Raw genomic sequence first — 24754 nt, forward strand, 5'->3', positions numbered from 1 at the left:
TCACCTCGCCACAGTTTGCATTTCCTCTGCGAGTTTGCGGAAAAACTGTCCGCGGATCAACCGCACGCAAGCAAAAACAACAACACAAACAAACGTACACAAGTTTCGTGGCTAGTGTTACCAGTCAGCGAAATACCAAAACTCACATTCCCAAGCGCATCGAGAAGATTACCAATATGGTCACATTATTATTCGATAATATTTGTGTTATACCAGTTTTCGACCGGTTTAACGGTAAGGTACCTCGGAGCAGCAATCGGTACCTATTTCCGTACCTAGTGTTATAAAGGTACAACATAGTATGTAAATGTGCCTCCCACAAAAGCGTTTCATATACTAGTAAGTTATTTGTTATTATTATTTATATATATATTTAATTTTCAACGAAAAGTTCAACTGATGCCAGCTATGATAAATTAAATTTTTCTTTAATCTTGTTTTATTATACAAATAACTGTACACTTCGCATTTATCACAGTGAAAACTGAAAATTGTTGTATGAAATAAAATTTAACTAAGCAAATATAGGGGTGACACAATAACATTTCGATTTGATAGAGATGGTAGTTAAAAATAGATTAAGTTACAACCTAGTTCTTCTTTTTCTTCTTGTCGGGTTGGGCCAATCCTTGCGACTCCTGGTATTGGCGCACGATCTGATCCTGGACATCTGGGAGACAAGGTGAGTATCTGGAGTACTCCATTGTGAATTCACCCTTGCCCTGGGTACTCGATCTGTAAATAAAGACGAGATAAATTTGGATACCCATCAAAGTTTCCAATGCGTTCTAAGCTTACCTCAGCTCTCCCGCATAGCCAAACATGTCGTTCAGCGGGACCTCCGCGTAGACAGTGAACCAACCCTCGGTTCCCTCAGTTCCGGTGATGATGCCATGCCGTTTGCTCAAGTGACCCATTACAGCACCCTGGAATTCCTCGGGTGCCGTGACCTCGACCAGCATAATGGGCTCTAGGATTTGCCAGCTGCCGTTCTGGAAGACCTCTTTGATGGCACCATGGGCAGCCAACATGAAGGCGAGCTCGCTGGAGTCCACGATGTGGTGACCACCATCTTGCAAGCGGAATCGAATGCCGGACAACTTGTGCCCGGAGAGCATTCCCTTTTCAGCCATCTCCCTGTAACCTAAGCAAATAAAATATTAAAAGCGGAACATTGAAGAATTCCATTTTAGTTACCCTTTTCGACTCCAGGAACAAATTGTTTTGGTACATTGGTGCCCACTGTTTCGTCCACGAATTCCAGCAGGGTGTTTTGGTTTGGCGGCAGTGGTTCCATGACTCCAATAATCCTGGCATATTGACCAGATCCTCCCGATTGTTTCTTGTGCAGGTAATCAAACTCACACGGTCCGACCAGGGTTTCCCTAAATGCTACTTTTGGCTTTCCCAGCGTCACTGGGCAACCGTATTCCCTCTCCATTCTCTGGGCATAGATCTCCAAATGCAGTTCACCCATTCCCGAGACAATAGTCTCCTTTACATCGTTGTCGAAAAAGAAGTGGAATGTGGGATCCTCTTTGGTGAATCTAGCAATAGCCTTCGAGAAATTATCCCTATCCTTGGTATTATTTGGCTTAATGGCCATTGAGACCACGGGCTCGGGTACAAAAATGGATTCCATAGACAGATTGTTCTTTGGATTGGTTGTGAACGTGTCTCCAGAGGCGCAATCAACTCCGAACAGTGCGAATATATCACCGGCATAAACCTCGTTTACATCCTCCATTTGATTTGAGTGCAGTCGAACCAAGCGAGCAATTCTCACTTTCTTGTTGGTGCGGGCATTGAAGATGTTGTCACCCTTCCGTAGGACACCTTGGTAGCATCTGAGGTAGGTTAGTTGGCCAAAGCGACCAGCTTCCAGTTTGAAAGCCAAGCCGACAAAAGGATCCTTGCCGTCGCGTGCGGGATTTAAAACTACTTTTTCTGGGTCTTGTCCTTCCTTCTCGATGAAGCCCAGGTTCTCCACCTCTCCGGGATTGGGCAGGTAGTCAAGTACTGCATCTAGCAATGGCTGGACACCTTTGTTCTTCAGTGCTGTGCCCACCAAGACAGGTGTGAAGGTTCTATTGATGCAGGTTCTCCTTAAGGCCGCCTTGATATCGTCTTCTGTGAAGGGCTTCTCTTCCAGGAAAAGTTCTCCAAGTGTTTCGTCTGCATTGGACAAGTGTTCGATAAGCTCCTGCCTCCTCTCCAGGCTCTCCACCCGCATATCCTGCGGTATTTCGTCCAGCCTAATGTCCATTCCGTGCTCGCCCTCAAAGTATATGGCTTTTTCCCGCACCAAATCCACGATGCCCTTGCAATTGCTCTCCACTCCAATAGGCAGCTGAATGAAAGCAGCGTTGTGGTTCATTTTTGACCTCATCTGGGATAGAACTCTGTAGGGATTCGACCCCAAGCGATCCAATTTGTTGATGAAGGCCAGGCATGGCACATTGTAGCGCTTCATCTGCCGGTTAACCGTCAGGGTCTGACTCTGTACTCCGCCCACGGCGCATAAAACCAGAACGGCACCATCCAGAACTCGGAGTGCGCGCTCCACCTCCACGGTGAAGTCCACATGTCCGGGTGTATCGATAATATTGATATTGGTGTCCTTCCACAGGGTGTAGGTGGCTGCCGATTGGATGGTGATGCCCCGCTGCCTCTCCAGCTCCATGCTGTCCATAGTGGCACCTACGTTATCCTTTCCTCGCACCTCGTGCATCTCCGCAATTCTGCCGGTGTAGAACAGAATCCTCTCCGTCAAGGTCGTCTTTCCACTATCAATATGCGCCGAGATTCCAATGTTCCGGATCCTCTCGATGGGCTTGTGCTCCGAGAACTTCGCATGCGAACTGTAGCCGGCCTGAAAAGTTATATGTACCATTAAACTACATATCTTACAGCGCTTACATAACTAGCCGATGGAATTTCGTCTATTTTTCATATTTCAACCAACCTTTCCCAGTGATTCCAATGCCCGGAGGCGCAGGGTGTTGTTCCCGGTCAGCAAACGGGTAATTAGCGACATCCTGACCTGGTTTTAATTAATAACTACGAAGTTAACCGGAAAACACGCGCTCGTGGAAAACCAAAACAAGACTGCTATCGATATGCGGAGGCGGTTTCTCTGCAAGCCTATCGGTTTCTATCGGACAAGTAATCTAGTAAGACCGTAGCTTCGAATCGAAAAAAACATTAAAAAAATGTTATTAAATAAAAGAACCATAACTAAAAATATGTTTGAATTCTTTGAGAGAAATGTTAAAATAAACTAAAAACGGGATAAAATATATGTTTATATTTTACACTTTTAAACCCCAATTTTTTGTTTTAAAAATTTTAAATTTTAAAAATACAACAATTCTGAGTCCAAAATATGTAACTTTATTTTATACATTTATTTCAACAAATTCCTTTACTGTGGATTGTATACGATTGGTTTCCGAGTAGTCGCATGATATGTGCCAGACCAGACAATTAGTTTGTGCCAAATCGCACAAATGGGGGTATATATTCGCAAAAGGGACGGTAGGTGGTGGTACATATACATCATAAGTATAAGGACTGATTATAGACACGTAATTGATTTACAGGTACACAGATATACGATAAAATGAATTAAATCATTGACTCAAACGGATGTTTCTGTTGGTGTAAGATATCCACGCCACAATTGCTTCGACGTATTAAATTTTGGGTTCTGCAATAACGAAATTCGAAATTAATAACCGTGTTCTATGGGTGGGAGTACCAGGTATAATCTAGAATGGGTTCGTTCATCTATTTATGTACACATTTACTATATGGGATTGAGAATGCACATACAGACATCAAACACGATGCTAATGGAGCTTTGATGGTCTGATGGAAAGAGAGTTTGAAGATGATCGGAACTTTAACTTTTTAAGTTTGTGAATTTTCAAGTTATTTTCCTGTTAAAGGAGGGGTTAATCCACAAACTCTGATTCTTAGTATGATTTTCTGATTTAATGGAAGACAGGCAGAGCTCGATCATGTGCTAGAAATGAGTGTTCAGAGATATAGATTTTGGGAGCAGAGGTGCCACACTCAAGACTCACAACTATGCACAAAATACACTGAAAACGAACGATGCATACCAAAAGTAACGAAATGAAAGATACATTTTTGTTTAAGCAGTTTGCTTGTGGCTAGTTAATGGTTTGCCACTTTTATTCAATATTTATAGCTGTCTATATGTTATTATATATATATTTTTTTGGGTGTTTCAGATAGGATGCGAGTGTCATTGTGTTTAACTTAGTGTGAGCCATAAAATATAGTACAATTGTTTACAGCTTTGTCTTGGCTAGACCAAATGATACACACCTTACATAACCCATCCCCAAGATATACCCATCAGATCACAGTTCGTTAAAAAAAACCCCGTGTAACGCACAATTCGCTTTAGCTAACCAAGTCAAAGTGGGGAAATACGTTAGGAAACTTGGACAAACATCGGACAACCGATGGTTTACTGTTTGGTGTTTGTTCTGTGGCTTTGGCTTCCCGATCTTCGCATCCTGATCTGTAGAATTGACTCGATAAAATTCGTTTCAAAAGTGTATATTTGGAATGCTTTTCACGTCTACGGAATATCGTATTTTTTTACCATATATGTAGTTAATAATTGTATATCTTGTACCTGAGCCCCAAATCAAAGATTTATCCCTCTACACTGGCACAGCTAAAAATCGTTACCAAAAATCGATCCCTGGGCTAACTACTGCGTTAAATGTTTAGTAAATAGAGATTATGATGATACGGCTGTGGATGACCAACTAGATATACATAGATGTGTCTTTGTGGGTTCTTTGTGCGTTTTTCGCTCTAAAATCCGTATGTTTCTCGGGTTCTCTAGACGGGTGTTATGTTGGCCGGACCGATCTGACTGTTGTTTGAGCAGGATCCATCCAGTTTGGCAGCCTCCTTGCAATTGTTGATCTGCTGTTGTTGCTGCTGCTGATTGGCCGCCGGATGTGCCGGACTGTTGGTCGGAGCTTCACTGTACTCATCCGCCTCGTGCATGGGCGAAAGACGTGGCGAGAGGGTGGCGCTCGAGGGGGCACTGCAGAGAGGGGGAGGCACGGGGGGAATGCGAAGACGAGCATGAATGATTTAATAGTCGATATGCTCCAAAGTAAGATTAGCTTTGCTCATAATAAATAATAAAAAATCGAAACGTTACTTGTTTAAATTATTAGAAAAAATGCTGATACCAGCAATGACCTAACTCTTAAGACAGATATATGTAAACCTTTATCTTATATAATTAAGTTATTTGTTTATAACTAATTTCGAAACTTTTATAAAAGTAACTACTGTCTATTTTTTTTTCCTGTTCATTTTAGAAATAAAGAATAATTTATGTGTATGAAGTACTTCAAGCTTTTTTGTACTTTCAAATATTATTTATATTAATTTGTAACTATAATTTTGTATCCCCGTAAATATCTCTTGCTCTATAAATGCGTGTGGAAAAATAGAGGCAAATTATTTACAAGAAAGCGAGCAAAAGAACTAGCAGCTCATGAGGGGAAAAGTGTGGGATCTGATTTGATCTCTGGCTCTGGACAGGACCCCATTGGGAACACTTACTGGTTGCCATTGATCTGGCGGACTTTAAGGGTGACGGGTATGATCAGTTGCTCCGAGATGCCGTTGCCATCCTTGTTGATCTGCTGCCAGACTGTGGTGCGATTGACAGCCTCCTGGGGAATGTTCACTGTGGGTCCATTGGTGCCGGGCTTGTTGCCGGAGAGCGGAATGTGTATGGTGGTGGGACCCGACTTATCGGCATTGTAGTTGGCCCCCGCCCCAGATCCTGGGGGGTGCTGATGGTGATTGTCCTTCAATATAAAATTGGCATATTTGCATAGTTTTGGGAGCAAAAACGTCGCTCGGAAAGTGGAGCAAAGGGTGGATAGGAGAGAAAGTATAGGAAATCTGGCCTAAAGTTGCACAAGTGAAAGGCGAAGTAGAAAGAGATCTCAGAATAAAAGCGTGAGGGTTCTAGGTCTAAATCGGTGATGATCTGGTGTCAAAGCCAATTCGGTGGAGTGTGTTCAATTTTGCATATATGCCAAATTTTTGTTGTTTTATTTTCATAGGTTTAGTTTTTGTGTGTGTTGAATTTTGGATTTTTACATCAATTTTTGCTACAATTACGCGTGGGCTCATGTCGCTGGTTAGTTACTGGAACTCTCGACCCGATGACTATAAAATAACATAACAGGTTCCATTTAATACATTTAGGTACTTGTTGTACGGTGTAAACGATTGACTAATTATGACTTAGGCTACAATTTCATTTACATTTATAAATATCATATTTGTGTAGGTATATATAGTATAAGAGTACTTTTAGAGTAGGTTCGGATAGATAACACATTTTGCACTACGAGTAACCACATAATTTCTTGTTTTTTTTTTGTTTTGTAATTTTGGCATTTACAGGTGGTTTAAAAGCGATTTTCTTTAGCATAGAATCAAAAAGAAGTTAAATCAAATCGTACATATAAAAACAAAATGCAAAGTAGCTGCATGCCATATTATTAACTTAAAATGGGTAGAGGGGGAAAACATTTACAAAATACTGTTAAAGACATGATAAAAACGTATATAACAGGGAATAATGCATACGTATGGATAGATAACTAGTTCAATAAAATGTATCAAGGCCGACAAAATGCAAATTAATCAAAAAATCTATAAATAATTGAGTTTATCGTTGGTTTTGTGCCGTGGACTGGGCAGCACTGCAAACGCAAATGAAATGGGCAGCACTGGTCCGTGGGATTTTCTTTTTTCTTTTGTTTGGGCTGCGGCGTTGGTGTTGGAGTTGGTGTGTTTGTGGTTGTGTTTATGGTTGGTGGTGTGCTTGTCTAGGTGTGTGCGTGTGTGCCTGGGAGGTGTTCAGTGCCATCTACTTCTTGAGCAGACTGCTCTGTGCCTCGAACTCCTTCTCATTTGCATTTGAGGTGGTGCAAGTGATGAGTCCAGCGCCAACGGCACCACCAGACACAACGATTCCATCATCGAGGCCCGGCGGCTTGGTCACCACCCTGCCCCGGCTGCCTTTTCCCCAGGGGAAAATGCGCGCCAATAAGCCCACCTCAGCGTCCAGTTTATGCAGATCATCCGCCGCCGCCCGCTTCGTCATCTCCGGCATTATGTCGTCCAGGATCTTCAGCTCGCGCCGGGTGAACACCAGATCCAGGGCCTTTCTGATGCCGATCATCACCACCAGCATCAGAGGGAACAGAATGGAGGTCTGCGAGAAGGACTTGATCAGCCAGAGAATTATGAGGCAGGCCAGTTGGATCATGGTGAACAGGTGGACACGTTTAATGGGAACCTGTAATATAAACCATTTGGTTATCAATGTTATGCTCCTTAATTACAATAAACCTATGTTAAAAGAATTATTAAGCTTTGTTACTTTGAGCTAGAAAAAGATAGTAGTTTGTGGAAATGGATTAGAATTCCTTTACGTCTATATTTAGAAACATTATATATGTATACCCAACAAAAAATTTATATGCAACAATATATAACAAAAAATACATACATAAACTAAATGCCTGACTTATACAATAAATAAATACATCAAATAACAATAAAGCATGTAATTTTAATCCATTTATTCGACTCACCTGGCGCAGGAACATATAGTCTGGCTGGTACTTCGCCGGCATGAACATAATCAGTATGCGATCGAAGAACTGTAAGCCCTTGAGTGAGGCCACGCCCATATACAGAAAGACACCGAAAAGAACCGGCATGGGAATGTTACCGAGCAGCGGGGTCAACAGCACGGATACACCGATGGTCAGGAAAATCAGGATGTGGGTCACCCGCTGCTCGCGCACTCCCAGGAACTGTGGCTTCTCACCAGGGGCCGAGCACTCCGACTCCAATTTCAGCGAGTTCACGTGGTTGATGCTCAGCACGGTGGCGGCCACGAACCTGAGGATTCCAAAAGCAAAAGTATTATAGCAAATAATCTACCTTTGAATAGACGATATGAAACATAGAGGAAAGACTCACCAAGGCAGACCCATCATGCTGCAGATGGCAATCAGAATGGAGAGAATGAACAGATCCAAATGGTAGCCACAGCCCTTCTTCAGTTTGTTCTCCTTGCGGTTCACGATAACGGCCGTGATCTGCTGGTCCATGAAGATCAGGATGGTACCGAGGAGGGCAGGGAATACGGCAATGATCGCCGACCACCAGGGATTCTTCTCGGCGAACGGCGGGATGAGCCAGCCTCTGGTGCTTAGCGTGGGTTTCAGCTCGTTGGGTACCTCCAGTTTCTGGGTGGGAACTCCCAGCGAATAGTCGAAGAAACTCATGGCGAAAATCGCGATGAGAACGGAGAAATCGCTGATGTACTGGCGGACAATCGAGGGGAAGAATAGGGCGTTCTTGAACTCCTTCAGCACGGTGGAGATGAGGAAGGTGCCGGCGCAGAGGACCACAGACATGAGGAAAACGTTTTCGGTGGGCGGTTTTCCGCAATCTCCACCAACCAAGGTGCCATTGTAGGACTAGAAAATACGAATATTATTATTCAGTCTCTAAAGCCTAAAATTTAATTAATTTTGAGATTCCTTACCTCACAAGAATCCCAATTGTACTTGGCATAATCGATCACACTGGCATTGCTCCCAATTGGCGGTGTACATACGCAGTCGTATATGCCCTGATTGACCGGGAAGTTCTTTCCGATGACCATCACGTTCTCAATGGCCTTGTAGATGAAGATGAAAGCGATCAGGGTGGCGAAGTTCTCCTCGGTGAAGCGGGTGATGTAGCAGACGAGGGCACTGGCATCAATCGCGGTCAGGACGATGCAAATGCCGGCGACCCACATGCCGATCCAGAACCGGAAAGTCATATATTCCCAGCCCATCTTCAGACAGAACTCGTAGATAATTGACTCAAAGACCAGGACTGGACCGGTGGACCCGAGAATTGTCAGCGGCTGACCCGAAAAGAAGCCATAGCCCATGCCACAAACGAACCCAGAGACCAAGGACTCCATCGCAGCCATGTGCTTGCCAGTGGCCTCCGCCAGGAGTCCTCCGAACGTGATGATCGGCGACAGGCAGGCGAAGTACAAAAAGATCCACGATGCCACACACTGCATGGATAGGGCGTCCTTGTAATCGCTTATGTACCACGGCGCCTTCCTCTTGATGTCGTTGATGAGGCCTCCGAAAAGCCTTCCCGTCCTGGACAGTCCGTTCTCCTCGCGGAGACGCGCCTCCTCCTCCTCCTCGTCCACCTCCTCCTTGGGCAACTCTGGCGGACGCTTCCTGATTTCCTGCGAGGGAATCGCCGCTGGTGGCTCAATTCGTATGGTAGGATCCCATTCTCCTGGCGGCAGTACGGTCACCGCATCGAGGAACTCATCCACGCCGGAGAGCAGATGATCCCGCTTGCGGGCACGGTACGCCACCTCGTGGAAGATCTCGTCGGACATCAGGGTGGCCATTGCGCGGCCAATCTCGTGGAAGTTGCTCTGACTGCCAGGCGGGCCAAGCAGGATGAAGACGAATCTGTGAAAGAAGGTAAGGCATTAATATCTGCTATTTAAACAATTATGATCATTATTTAAAAGTTATCAATTGATTTTACGGCAGTGTCATAAAATGTGTGATAACCGATCAATAAACATCTATATATTTCTATATTTAATGTTTTTATGGCAATCGCAAGATCATAAAAGACTTCTTCTGTTTTCGTCAAATTTTCAAATAATAAAATTTTATAGCGCCTTATTGGTATTATCAAATTTTGAGAAATGCTGCGTTCATTGGAAGTTTGTTATCATCAATATTAACGATTATTGTTAACTAGTTTAAAAACCACTGAAAGCGATGGACTGTTTGTCTTGAACCTACCTTGTTGGCACTGGCACCTCGGTGAGATCGCCCAGGACGACCGCCTGGCTCAGGCGGATGAAGCAGGACAGGGTGCGCTCCAGGAAGTCCACCTCGCCCACGAGAATGTTGCTGGCCTCGGCGCCCGGCGGGATCTTCCTCATGAAGTGGGTGTTGCCCTTGTGCTGCTGCTCGCTGAGCTCCGTTCCGCTTCCTGGCCTGGCCATCGACTGGTTACTGGGACTCTTGACCATGTCCTCTGTGATCGATGGCAGGTTTTGTGCGGGTCGCGAGTGTTTAGAATTAGATTTTTTCTCTGCATTAGTCGCGGGTTTTTTCGTTCGGAAGACGGGGTGCAGGTGTTTTGTTGGTGTCGGTCGTGTTTACATATTTGCATATACAGTTTTTATTGGGATACGTGCGTTGATAGGTATTACAATAATAATAACAACAACAACAACATGTAGATCAACACGTTACAACGGAACAACATAAAAACATACGAAAAAAGAAGTGCAAGAAAGAGACATTGGATTAAATTCGGATTCGGCTAAGAGTGCTGAAAGAGACTTCAGATTGATTTAGATTCAGATACAGATACAGATGAAGCATGCAAAGTATAATGGGAAATATTTATTTGAGAAAGTATGTCAGGATGTGGGTAAGCGTGCAGATGTGTGTGGATCCTTTTGCTTATATCATTTTTCCAACAGAACTATATTCCGCTTTTCCAATTCTGCGCAATACGACCTCCATGCAAATTTCGGCACTTTCGCATATCCTTTGCTCAACCAATCGTATTTACAAAACTGCGAACTACCAAACAAATATTCGATGTATGTTTTCCAGAATTATTTGAACAATTAACAGACACGAAAAATCAAACGGCAAACTAGAACAAAAACAATCACTTCTTCTTTGGGCTTGCTTGGTAATGGATTCTTGTAGCGGGGTTCTTTACCGAGCGTTCTGTTGCTGGGTTTTCCACTGGGCACCGTTAGAAAACGCCCCATGGCGCCGGCAGCGGTGCTCAGGCTTGAATTTCCATTGGATCCGGGCGGTCCCGGTTCGCTGGCCGTTAGGGAAATTGGCGTTGTGGCGCCCAAAATGCTGGCAGAGTGCTCTTCAACTGTAAATGCGGGGGGTTTTTCACGTTATCATTATAACTCAAACTGGTCAAGTTCAATTAAACTTCACTGGAAGTTAATAATATACCAATTTGTTAGTTTGTTTCCAAATGTTGCCAAACCCACTTGTAGCCCCCACTTTTAAAAAATGTTTACCGCGCACGTCCCCACACTCCCACAAAACGCCTTAAACCGTCACGCACTCACTATTGAACAATTTTTAATTTTTTCTCATTTTATTCCCCAATATCTATCGAAAAATTATGAAATTTAGCTTTCGCATATTCACAAGCTGAGTAACGGGTATCGGTTTTGTTTTTATTATTTAACCATAAATAAAGTAACTTCTGAATTTTGTTTCATGTTTCGAATCGTTTTTGTATAGGATTCTTGGAATCTTGAAAAGCAGCGTGACCCATGTTGCTACGCCCACTCTTACAAACCGCCCCTTTTCTCAATATATTCACCAATATCTATCGATATGCCTGAAAAATTATGAATTTAGCGTTCTCACTTCCACTAGCTGAGTAACGGGTATCTGATAGTCGGGTAACTCGACTATAACATTCTCTCTTGTTCTATAGTAAAATGGATCCCAATAGTTAAAAACATTCGATGTCTTTTCATTTCTAGCATTTCAATGTGATTTTGCCAGTAAGTACATTTTTAACCCAGTGTATAAAAGTATTGGTATTTTATCTTATTATAGAAATGGGAAATTTAAAATGAGAAATGAAAACGTATTTTAAAGAATGGGAAACAAATCAAATAAGATTTAAAGATATAACGAAGATTTTGAGAGTAAAATGGAGGTTTTTAATTTTTTGGTTTGACTGTTTGCTTAAATATAAAGATAAATTGCTAAATTGTTTGGGTAGACAGCACAACAAATTGGGTATTTCATCATAGTAAGGGCTAACGAAATTTTGAAGGTTTAAGTTGCATATATAGTGAGTAGAATAGGAGTAGAGAAAATACAAGAGTCTATGGCAAGAGATAATTATCGAAAAACACAGCGTGCTCTTGATAGGTACGGCAAAGTACAGTGAAAATCATTGAAGGGCTATTACTTGGTATTGCTTGTGACTGCGGTCGTCCTTGATTCTGAGCATGATTCTGTGCCTGATGTTGGGGCGAGGCCCCAGCATGGAACCAGGTGGTGACCCCGATGGCCCCCAGATGCGTTGAAGTGTCAGCTTATTGGGTAAACGAATAACGCGAGTTTATTTCATGATTCTTAAGCGGCTTCCGCAATTCAATTGCTAATGGGTATGAGTGATTTATGAGTGAGCAAATGTGCGTTTTTTTTTTTAAAAGTTACAAGATTCTTAATAAGGTTTTGGAGTTTTTTACTATTTCAACCTGATTATTCAACCTTATTCTTTATCGGTTCTACGAGCTTCTAAGATTTAAAGTAACCGTAGTTTAAAGTTTACTTAGCTCCTAAATTTGATTGCTTCTGGGTGCTTTTTGTTAGGTGCAAGGCAACTAAACATTATTTCAACTTGGCTTCTCAGCTGTACAGAGATTGCATAAGGTAGAGTGGTGACGGGATTTCGCTAGTTCTAGGGCTATACCTGTGGGAACAGCGAGATAACAACCACGCTGATCCTTACTCGACACATAGAGGGGTGTCTGGTCCGGTCTGGTTCCGGTCAGATCCAGGCCAGCTGCTGAGCCATGCAGTGAGTGCAGTGGAGTGCTCTTGCCCAGGTCTGAGTTGTTAGTATTGGTTCGTATCGGATCGGATGAGAGTTTTAGACACACTTCACAAAATGATCCTAAATGAGTTCTGAACTGAGTGATGGCGTTGAGCTCGCAGATGGATCATAGATTCACACCAAACGAACGAGATGAGCTTAGAGTTACCTAGCGATCGTGAACACCCCATACTCACTTTTTGATGACGAGTGATTGCGCATATCGGCCAGGGATCGAATGATTGGCAGTCGCGTCTTTTTGGCATACTCGTGCTGATGCCGATGGCGTCGCAGGAGCGCGTCCTTGACCTTATCCTTGACACCGGGCGGCAACGTTCCCGCACTGACCATGTGATCGCACACCAGATCGGCCATCACCTCCAGATTTTGGGCCTCCATGTCCAGCATCACGCTGCCATTGACCAGCAGGCGACGCAGCTCGAACAGGGAGTGCAGGGAGAGCGTGGCCACGTGGGGCTTCGACCATCGGTTGCCACCCTCCTCCACATCCTCCTCGAATTTGATCCATCGCGCTGTCTCCTTCCACTCGATCTCGTCGCCCTCCTTCACCAGCATCCCCATTTCCGAAAACAGGGGATGCGATACATGTGTGCCATCGTCCACATCCTCGCCGAGTATGAATTGAACTCGCTGTGCCGGCGGAGTCACTATAAGTTCAAGGATACTTTATGAGAAAATGAGCTCTATAAATGGGTACAAAATATTTCAGGCTATCTAAATATATATATCGAAAGCATAAAAAGATTAACTAAACTAAACTACGAAATAAAATTAACATTTACAACATTTAATTTATGTGCAGCCTTTTCTTCCTGTGCAAACCTTCATGAGCTTAATCAACATTTATGACTTGGGAGCAACATCATCCTGCCACTGCCACCCCGTTCATAACAATGATTGCACCGCATCCTTGGGCTTCCGGCGAATGCGTGCCAAAGTTAATTGGCGAAAATAATTTGGCCCTGATCTGTGCTGGGAATTGGTCCCTGACCGTTGTCCACCATATGTCCTGTTTAGAACCATTTGAGTTTGTTGCTGTTTATGTTGGGTTTGCGTGATATTGTTTTAAGTGCTACTAAGGATGTTTACGGTAAGTGTAGGCGTTTCGCAATGAATTTAACTGCCTACAAAACACTAAAGAAGGAATTTGTTACGATCTAAATTGGGTTATATGACGCATAGAACATAAATATTTCAAATAATTAATTGATGAAGATGAAGAATGTTGCTTACTACGATTAAAGTCTGTGTAAACATGTGTAGTTACAATAAAACAAATGTTGGGATAGGTTTATGCAAGGATATATGAATAGCAGTAACACAAGTATTAAGCAGAACAATGGTGGAAATAGGCGCATTAATATATAACTTTTAAACTAAATCCTATTAATGAAAGCATTGTGATTGCTTGTGTGCTGTTGTGTCTGATTAGTTTGCAGAAAATAAACGCGATTTAAGTCCAAGTTCAAGAAGCTTCCCCTCCTTTCAGTCGGCTGAAGGTAATTCGATTATCCTAATTCAATGCCAGCCATTAGTCCGCAACCCCCCATTACAATCAAAACTTCTTGTTGGCTGAAAGCCAATAATCTGTCGTTTTGATTAGCCGTCTGACGAGCGAAATGTCTCTGAAGATGACTGTTATTTCAGAAATTCTCCTCGCACTTTGGGTTCCTGTAATTTGCCTCAATTCTCGACCTCGCCAAAACTGATTGGCCACATTTACTGGCATTCCACTCTGCGCAGCCACCACATTGCAATTATATCTGCACAGGGAGACCCGAGGCTGCAATAAAGCGAGACACCTGACGCACCTGGTCGCTCCACTTCCTGTTGCTTCTCGCTGACGTTGTCCTTGCCCGCACCACCGCCCACACTTCCGGATCCGCCGATGGAGCCGCCTCCACCTCCGCCACCGCCACCCCCTCCGGGGCCACTGTGGTGGTGCTTGCGGCGGCGCTGCGAGTGGCGTCGTCCTCCTGGCACATGGACGCCCACATAAACGGTGTGGGCCCGATGTCCTGCAGGAAAAATGCGGGTAAAAATTTAGCTGGATTCGGATGGGGAGGGGGAGTGAGAGGGTCCGCAGTGTAGGTCCAAATTGAGTGCGACGTTGTTTACTAATTACAATTGAGTTACATAATTCTATTCGCTTAAAGTGCTTTATATTCGTTTCCATTTGTGTTATTACTTGCCACATTGGATGTGTTTCTGAAATTCACATCAGCTTTCTTTCTTCTCGTTTTCAATTAAATTCTAAATATATTTAATTTTTGAAGGACGATACAATATAATTTCAGCCAGACAAACAATAGATGTAACTTTTGTAGTTTGGTTTTGAAACCTCTGAACGTTCAGAAACACACTCAATGGCATTTTATTAAAACGTATTTTCAATCTAACAATCAGCAGCTCAGAGTTCAGCTTAAATTTAGTTTACTCTAGTGATAAGATTCGTCCATAACTTTTGTCTGCCATCAGACAATCACGTATACGCAACGTTGAATCATCTACGAACCCAAATCCAATTTAATCTTAGATGCAGTACCGTCTTAATCAAATTCCCGGCTCTGTTCGCTGTTTTCTGAGTGACTACAAATAAATTTATGTTAATTACTATTTCCCTGAATTTTGATGTCCGCTTTAAAGCAAGACCCTGGCTATATTTTCAAAGCCTTTGTTGAACTTGCGCTCTGTCAGTTGACTAATTGTGATATCATCTGCCAAGTACTTGCATCGGTAGTTTTTCATAAATTTAAATTAATTATACAGAGCACATCTTCTAATTTGTTTCCACTTTCGCCGAGTCACGCGATTAGGTCTCATAAGCATTGAAATTGTGGGCGTTGCAATTAGGGACAGAAAAGTTTGTTGGTAAATGCACTTTTATTATACAGTATACATTAAATTAATTGTAGATGTTGTTTTGCCATTAAAATGTACACTAATTAAGCGTAAAGATGTTATTTTCAGTGATGTAAGCACATAGAAGACCACAACCGGAAGATATGTAAGATGGGACTTAAATTAAATTTTTAAACGCCCAGACTAATTTGTATGACCCCCATATAGAGTTTAAATTTCTAGTTAAATCTAGTTTTTCATATCGTTGATTTATATGAAGAATTTTTAGTCCATATTGGCATTAATTTTGGTTACGCGCCTAAAGTTGTCAACCTGCAATTAACACGACGCAAATTTCTTGTTTGTCTATCGACTTGTCACTTGGCTGGTTTTACAAGTCAGCTTTGATTTTGGTACATTCGTGGTCTGAACTTTTATATTCAGGTTTTTCTTATCAGTTTTCGGTAAGCATTGAAAAATGGGGCTTTAAAAAGTGGAGCTCGACTCACCCTCGAAATCATTCTCTGTAAATTGTTGCGTAAAATCCTCGCCGCCAGTGCGCGGATCCTTCGGCGCCTCGTCATCGCCGCTGGAGGAGTTCATGGTCCAAGGTCTGAAAAGAAGACCGGAATTTAATATATATATATACATATATATTCTCGATACATACATATATATATATATATACATATATATATATTGTATATATATTCTCGAGATAATTAAGCACTGGAAAAGGGTGATGAACAAACATTTATAATGCCTGTGTGCTTTTATAAAACTGTTTGAGTAAGCCCTTATTCCAGTTTTGCATCAGTTTCTTATCGCTAATTTAAACCTTCATTACGACTACCTCAGCTAAATTAACCTCAGTTTCAGTGGCAGGCCTAGAAAATATTAACTCGTGCCTGAGTTGCAATTTAAAATGCGTTGTCAATCGCCTAATTGAAATGCGCGTTTGCTAGAGAATCAGAATCAGACACCCACACAAGCCGCTCAACCAACGTAGAAAAATTGACATAAATTAAGGGAAATCGAGAGTGCTACAAATGGTGAAAAGAGTATACTCTATTATCTTTTAAATTATAGAGTAGATTTTAAAAAGGGTATACTGCCCAGTATTGCAATTTGACAGAAATAATGATTAATAAATGTTTAAAACATGGCTATCAAGAAGTTAAGAACGTGCATTATTATTGGCTTATAATATAGTTTGAATGGCTTTAACATAAGAAAATAATGACGAAATGTCAATCATTTCAATTCGAATGTCAATAATAAATATACCGATTGCCACAGTTGCCGTGACACTCATGAAAAAATTGCCATCTACAGCTCGAGAATTTTTAACTGCAATTCCCAGTTGGTGAATTGCTCGTCTGCTGATGGGTTTTAATTTCATGCAAATTTTGAATTTAAATGGACTTTAAACAGTGAGTTGTTTTCACTTTTAATATGTTTTCCGTTCTCCGCTCTATTCGCTTTCATAAATAAAAAAGCTTTAATTTTAAAACTGTCGTATAAATATTTCGATTATTAACAGCATTTAGCCAATGTTTATTGCAAATAAATTCATTATTAGTTATTGTTATTGACTGTTTGCATTTGTATTTAGTTTGCTTCTTAGCGAACATATCTTTTAATAAGAAAATGTATATGATATTGTCAATTCACATGCTTTTTTCAATCTCTATGGTGTGAATAAAGAACATGTTTAGTGAGCTAAAGTATAAATATATTGAGATACGTGAATTCCATTACTTATTCGAAACCTTTTTGCAAAAGATGATAAAGTATACGATTTATAGACCTTTAGAGTTTTATTTTAATGCTTGAAAATTACAGGGACATACCTAACAATTTCCAAGAGCAGCCATCAATTAAAAACTTAATATATATATTATAACTATTTATAAAATATACGGGACGGAATGAATACAATACAGTTTTAATATGTATCAAAGGCAAAGACATTTCTTTTGTTGTTCGCACGAGCCGGGTAATTTTAGTTATTTCCAAGATCCGACAATATTGTGGTGGAAAATTTGCATTGCATAAAGGTTTATTCCTATATAGCCTATCATCTTGAGTCGTTGTCGCCGGTCGTTTTCTTTCTTATCAGCCAGTGAAATGTATAATCTATATGGTACTTGAATATATAGACAACACGAAAGTGACAGCCCAGAGGACGGATATCCCAGCCTGTCTGCCAATTGCCGGTCTAAACTGGGTCTGGGCAGGGTTTACTGAATATGGTATATACCCATATACCCTCTCGATTTCATGCATTTTGATGGGCTTATCAGCACCTGAGTCACAACAACAAACAATAATTTGGGGCCCGATATTAACTTAATAGCCGATGTTGTATTCTGTGTCAACAACACCACGAATTGCCAGACAATTTGCACTTGACTTTGTTTAATTAGGCGCTCGTTCGGCGTTAAATCAAATAAACGGGGTGGACTGCAGCCGAAAGTCAAAATTCTCGTAGACATAAAGGCTTATCTAGTTGATATAGCAGGTTCTGTTGTTTATTTCATTAATAAATTTATTGGCGAAGTACTGTGGAACTGGCGAAAATAATTTATAGCTGCATAATTTCCAAAGGCCGTTTGTTTAACTATGATTGGATGATGAGTAACACATTTGCTTAAATCTTTTAAAAGCAGTTTTTAAGGACAAGATAACAAAGACAAAGGTGCGAGATTTAACTAAAATAGTTTTCCTTTTTATATTTAAATTCTATTATTTTCAGAATGCACTTCTCTTGAGAGTTAGAGTCTTTAATCGGTCGACCTTACTCCCTTTTTTTTTGGTGCCCTTGGGCGGAGAAGATAAACCCACAAGAATAACAACTTGTAGAGCGCTCAATCGAAAGCCGAGTGATAAGCCTGGCTGAAAAGTGCGTATCAAACTTTGGACTTTTGGTTTCCTTCACTCTGTTTTTTCCTGCGACACTTTTCAGCAATCAACGCTGATGAATCACACCGTCTACTTACAATTCTATGTACTCATTCTTTTCGGCCATCACCTTATCGCCACACAAAATAGCGATCGAAGAACTGGAGTGAACTCGCGATTATCAGCCGAAAGAAATAGCGTACTGATAGCGTACAAATAGTGAGACACAATAAAAAGCGAACGTGCACTGTTCCGTCTTATTATTGGATTTTAATCGTTCGGATTTTCGGATCGGTAGAATTTGTGCTTTTCGAATTCGTTTGAAAACGCGATCCGACGACTCGACTGCGAGTCCCGGCGATTGCAGACTAACTAACTTTGCCGATCTTTAAACTGAAGCACTCGCTTAACCCTCTGCTGCCGATTATGCCGATTCTGCCGGCGTCGCAGTCGGGGAATTAAACGGAGAGAGATAGCGATAAAGAGACACTTGTGTAGCGGCACAAAATGTGTTTTTAAACGCCAATTTTGCCTACTTAACTTTATCGATAGTTTCGCCTTTAAATGGGCTTCCTTATCGCCCGAGCTCTGTTATCAAAGGGGCTGGCGAAAAACTGTTTACTTTGTGGAAAGTGCATTTTAATGGTCCGTTACAAGATCGGGCAATATGGCATATATATTGGCAAATCCGGTTAGAACCGCTGGTCGCCCAAGTCGAATATAGTATTGTATATATAGTACTTTTTTTTGGCACTAACCAATATCAACAAGTGTTCACGGTTTGATTTTGTTTTTAGATACTCAGTTTCTGTTTTATCATCTAATGAATATCCAAACACATTTTTCGTCTCCGCCTGTGTGAATGATATATGTATGTATTTTTATTATGTGTATAATTTTATCTGTTTTGTTGTGGCTTTTCTCGATGACAAAAACAAACAACAGCGAAATACCTTATATCGGTGGAGCCCTTGAAAAAAAAAACGAATGTGGGCCACTGGATGCCAACAAACCCAAATATTTTTTGTGAAGAGCAAATAGTAGGAAGTAATTCCACTTGAAATATATTTGATAAGCAGCTGGACCACTTATTTATATGCCTTGATTTTCTGTTAATACTTTAGGTATTGTATTTTCTGAATGTATGTGTGCACGGTCTCTATGTAAGTGTTTTACTGTACTGCTTATATTTTATAATTCCCACCTAATATAGAATTTATTACAATATATTTCTAGCTAACAATAAAATGGAACCAATAAATGTTTTGAATGAATATTTTTATTGTTAAACGTAATATTAGAGAAGAGAAAAAAATTTAAATTCCCTTTGTTAAATGTGTTTGTTTGGCGTTGGAAGACGAGACACACCTCCACAACTTGATTCTCAGTAATTCCGAATATGGTATTCAAATTTATTCGGTGACCGAGCAAAGTAAACTGTTTTTGAACAAAGCTCGAAATCAAAACAAATCTCGAAAAATACCAAGAAAAATAGCCAGTCTATACGATATTAAGACGTCTTGCGTGGCAGCAAACTAGAAATAATTTTAATTCATTTTGAAGTGACTTGTTGTGGATGCGGCTTTGGTTGACTGGTTTGTTGGTAGTGAGTGGATTGTGGATTGTGGTAACAACTGCGATGCAAGGCGAATCGTACCGGTTAGAACCGGTAAAAGGCAAACGGTTCAGGTTTCACTGACAGCCAGAGTAGAATGAGATGGGGCGATATTGGATTGGAAGAGAGATGTTTTTGATAAAGGGGGTTTTTTAATAATTGTATCTTGCCTCCATTTGATTTTATCTTTTGTGGATCACCCATCTTAGCCTGTCAAAATAAGTGTCGCAATGACGATAACATCCCGAATAATTAATTAATTTTTTGTTTGCTCGAGTGTTAGGATTTGAATGCGAATTCCGCCGAATTCAGTTGTCTGAAACTGAGTCTGGTCGATTCGATTCGGATTTCATTGTTAATAAATCTATTTTCCCGCCTTAGCCATAATTAATAACAATTAGCGCGATAATTCAACCTAACTCTGAATGAATCCAGAATCAAAGGTGTGCTAATCAAGTTAACGTCGGTTGACAAGGCCAAAAATAACAGAAGTCCGATGAGATCAGCTTAAATTCAGATCAGACATCACGATTGCGTTGATCTCTTTTACTTTGACGTCAATTTTGGGTACACGCTTTCATCTTATCTCATTGATTATGATGCACTTGAAAACAGTGAATTAATCATCGTCAACGGAACGTCATGGGCAAGATGTGGTCCTATTTTTCAGGGTTCTGTCTTATCGCAAACCACTCGAGACCACCCTGACAACGAAATGGTTTAATAAACGTAACTCTTGTTGATAAACTTCGATTCCCATCGACAACGAAAGCCAGCCCTCACGTCACTTCAACCACTTGAAAACCCACTCTGTGCCAATTTTAATTGGCAACACACCTTATCGCCAGTCAATATTCTTGTCATATATAGACATATATGGCCGAGTCTTATTTACTTGATGGTTTTATGATTAGACGAGTTTTTGTTGACACCTTTCCGGCAAGATTTTTATTGTCCGTCAATACGCTGTTATATATCGCTCTCTTGAAAACAATTTGAATTTAGCACATTTAGTTTGTTAAACTTCTGCAGCTGTATGTTTGCTTTGTTCATTAGAGAAGTTTATGGCAGCAAAACAAATTTCTTTTTTTTTTTTGAGTTTGGTATGATTTCCTTGGCTCTGTGGCAGTAAAGTTATATATCCCTTTTATTCGGCTGGAATCTTAATGGTTATCTATCACTTTTCCCTATTTTTTACCATGACCTTCAACAGCTCATTCTTCAACCCCCAAAAACCGTCAACAAATCAAGGTCAACAGAGTTATAAATTCCTTCTGGCTGAAATATTGTTCAGTTCCCACTTGGCTTAGGCCATGGGTACCATTCCTATCTTTGTGGGTGTCATAGACGCTTTTAGTGTGGTATCTTATTTTACTATCCCCCCAATTAGAACAAAGAATAGGGTTCTCAGATGGCCATGCGTCGTGTGAAAATGCTTTGGCCATGGTTTGCCATTCGTCTGATGTCATTCTTGGCCATTTGATTCCGCTTTTATTGTCTTCTATGGACAAGTTGGATGTGTTGAAAAAGATGACTGCAAAGTGAGATATTGCAGTCAAACAAACATTGGATAAATACACAGGAGGAAAAAGTGGAGTGTAATATGGTAAAAGAAGGATGTCTTATAGAAACCATGCTTATATTTGGTCACTTGAACTTGAATCTTAAAGAAGAACCATGATATATTCAAAACCATTCCAATTTTCATATATTCCAAATCTAAAAAAGTTTTTCTTGCAGTGCGCAAAATGGTTTTCGCAAGCAAATACGAGTAGTGATATTTGCCAAAGAAATATGCAATTAGTTGGGAAAATGTTAAATGCTGGATAAAGGCGCAAAGCAAAAGGGGCGGGGCACAGGTGCGATTTGGGACCAGAGGCAACAAGGCGTGTGCCATTTTGAGAAACATCCGCTGCATGCGGAAGTGACACACATAACAAGGGTAGGGGTTGGGTTAAAAAAGGGTTCGGTGGGTGCGGAAAATTGGGGCTTGGGGGGTAAATGGGAGCAATGTCCCCCAATGAAGCGAGAAAGAGGCAAGCAAAACAGAGAATCCTGAGCGGGAAATGGAAAAGCCAAAGAGTCAGCCGAAGAGTCGCGACTCCGGGAGTTCGAATTCTCTTCTAAACTCTCACCGCCCTCTTTCTCCGCTTCTGTTGTTTGTTGTATGTATATTGTTTGCTTATCGAACGCCTGCCTCGCTTATCACAACTGACAAAGAAAACACACAGGCACCACACAATGGGGGAGCATCTTCCGCATATATGGCCTCCTACTTTTTTTTCAACCCAACACCCCTTCAATTTGCTATTCAACCCCGCTCCTTGCACTTGACATGTTGTTGACCCAGTCTCTAGAAAAAGACAGACAGACAACACAAGTCATCATCAACAAACCGCAACAAACAGAATAGAAAGTATCTATATCAGCCAGATACCAAAGTTCTACAGCCTTTGCTCTGTGATTTCGCGCTCAGTTCTACGATAACAAACCGAAAAACTGGAATCAGCGGATTAATTTGTTTTTCAATTAGTGGAGCCCTTAATTGTATAATTAACGGACAATATTTAAACAATTTATAAGCTAAATACATTGTGCATATAATGAGAAAGCTCCTCGTTTGAAGCAATTAAAGATACAAATCATTTTGACTCAGAATACTCTTCCTTCGGCACCCACATTCAAACTAACCGACTCTTTCAGCGACTTAAGCACTACGAATATATAGCGATTGCATATTTAGATAGCAGATTCTATCTATAGATCTGCGATGTGCGTGTATGGAAATTGTCTACAGAATTGAAATTGCCTATGGGCATAACCAACCTCCATTGTCACTTAATTGGGGGCAGTAATACCGTCTTTAAGTTGATTTTCCTAGCTATTACAATCTGAACAGATCGTTAATGTGGCTAGTGATTTCATTTGTGATATCTCCATTTTGCAGTTTTAATGTTTATAGCACAATATAAATAACAGATATAAAATTCTTTACGGTATAGCTACGTTGCTATTGAGTTTTAATGTTTTGCCCTTTCATATTGTGATTGTTTAAAGGTTATTCAGAATATTAAAACATTGTGTTTATAATTTGTGACATGTACAGTATCAATCTTTCATTATTATCAAATGAAGTGAAGCCAGGATTCACTGCAACATGGCAACCGTTAACAAAGGTCTTTGTTCCTTTGTGGGCTCGAATTCATACGCCCTGTTGTCCGCCATTCCTTTGAATATTTACTCAATTGAATTCTGATTCCGCCGAATCAAAGGACATGCCTCCCATTTACCTGCTGCTATCAGTGGCTATCACTCTGGGCAATCGGCCATGTCCGTGGATGTGTTTTAGCTGCGCCTGCTGTGGCATCCTGAATCCTTGGTTTCAGCAGTGATCTCCCCCCTGGAAAGTACGTCCGAAAATCCTGTCAAATTGCTTTGTTTTCGTTCTTTCGGGAGGTTGGGTGTGGTAAACAAAGACGAATTTAGACGGCACAGCGGGAAAGGGTTAATGACACCGAAAATCAAAACAGCAACCGAAACGATAGGGAATTTATGGGAAGCCTTTTACTGGACTACTGAAAAAGAACTTTTTGCCAGTACTCGTGATATGTATAGATTTTCAGGAATGTATTTTGGTGTATTTAAATTCTCTGAAATATTTTTCCGGAATTTTTGGGATATCCGTTACCGTTTGAGTCGCGCGGCAGACTAATCCGGCCGGCTGGTTTTCGAGAAGTTGAGAGCTCTGTGCCCGAGGTTTTCCCGCTGCATCTTCGGACTTTCCACTCTCTCGATTTTCCTCTCTAAGTCTCTCTTTTCGCTGCACTTCCCGGCCAAAGAGTGCACTCTCTTTCGGCCCGATTTGATTTCTCTCCGGACTGCTTAACACGTTTGCATTTGCGGCTTTTCTTGTTATTATCTTATTATGAGCACGTTGCATGTTTGATGATGGCGGGCTAAGACCGAAAGCCAGATTCTGCGATGGGGTGGAAAATCAAGGGGAGGGAACTCGGCAATGTCAATTTAATTCTGTGGAAATTCACTTTCGACGCACTGAATCAAGTTAATGTGTAAAGGCTTTCCGGTGACGGCACGGAGCGGAAACTACTGAACAGAAGAGTGCGGACTTATTTTGGTTTTCGACAGACTGCAATTCAATTACTTTTGAACGGTGACAGGTTGATATTAAATTCCATTACCGTAATGTCAAGGTTTTTATGCTACAATTCTAAAAGGTTTTGAAAGGTCATTAAACAAAATGCATTTCTGGATAAAAGTACGAATTAGTTTATTTATCAAACTGAAAACGGATTCTTTAAACCGTTTTCGCATACATTTTATACTTTGGACAAACGTTTAAAGCTTTATTCAATCCATCCTTTATGAAATCTGTGACAGTATTACCGTGCCTATCGGATATGCAAAACTGTTACCATTTTGTTGCCAAACACGTGCATTCTGCTTTTAAAAAGGAAAAATTACATGAAAGAGGGAAATAGTAGGTGGTGCTGGTGGGGAAAACTGGGGTAAAAGGGAAAGAGGAGACTCGTGTCAAGTGTAAATGAAATTTCCAATTTTGCCGTGTGTGCAAAAATCAGCGAAATGTGGCAGTTGTTGTTGTCCGTATTG

At 41.1% G+C, this 24754-nt stretch overlaps 2 protein-coding genes across 13 annotated transcripts; both read right to left on the reverse strand.

Annotated features, from left to right (window-relative positions):
• Nucleotides 1-429: 429 nt before the first annotated feature.
• On the reverse strand, nt 430-3132 carry LOC117148381 (elongation factor G, mitochondrial). Its single transcript, XM_033315742.1, has 4 exons — nt 2966-3132; nt 1198-2872; nt 799-1144; nt 430-735 (listed from the first exon to the last, which is right to left on the reverse strand). Exons 1-4 carry the CDS (start codon nt 3035-3037, stop codon nt 591-593), a joined length of 2238 nt encoding a protein of 745 aa, XP_033171633.1. The 5' UTR covers nt 3038-3132; the 3' UTR covers nt 430-590.
• A 284-nt stretch (nt 3133-3416) lies between these two features.
• On the reverse strand, nt 3417-23696 carry LOC117137822 (sodium bicarbonate cotransporter 3). Of its 12 annotated transcripts, XM_033299510.1 has the most exons (12): nt 23416-23696; nt 16116-16219; nt 14577-14783; nt 12942-13412; nt 10879-11046; nt 9939-10176; nt 8648-9593; nt 8077-8579; nt 7683-7995; nt 7142-7384; nt 5626-5876; nt 4159-5095 (listed from the first exon to the last, which is right to left on the reverse strand). In XM_033299510.1, the coding sequence occupies exons 1-12, from the start codon at nt 23490-23492 to the stop codon at nt 4885-4887; spliced, it is 3732 nt and encodes a 1243-aa protein (XP_033155401.1). In that variant the 5' UTR covers nt 23493-23696; the 3' UTR covers nt 4159-4884. The 12 variants fall into 12 exon arrangements, with proteins under 12 accessions (XP_033155436.1, XP_033155497.1, XP_033155401.1 ...); XM_033299545.1 differs by lacking the exons at nt 4159-5095; nt 10879-11046 and adding an exon at nt 3417-3709 and having other exon boundaries at nt 9939-10233; nt 23416-23693; XM_033299536.1 differs by lacking the exon at nt 10879-11046 and having other exon boundaries at nt 23416-23694.
• Between the last annotated feature and the right edge of the window lie 1058 nt (nt 23697-24754).

The sequence above is a fragment of the Drosophila mauritiana genome, chromosome 2L (genome assembly GCF_004382145.1).
Source record: "Drosophila mauritiana strain mau12 chromosome 2L, ASM438214v1, whole genome shotgun sequence".
NCBI lineage: Eukaryota > Metazoa > Arthropoda > Insecta > Diptera > Drosophilidae > Drosophila > Drosophila mauritiana.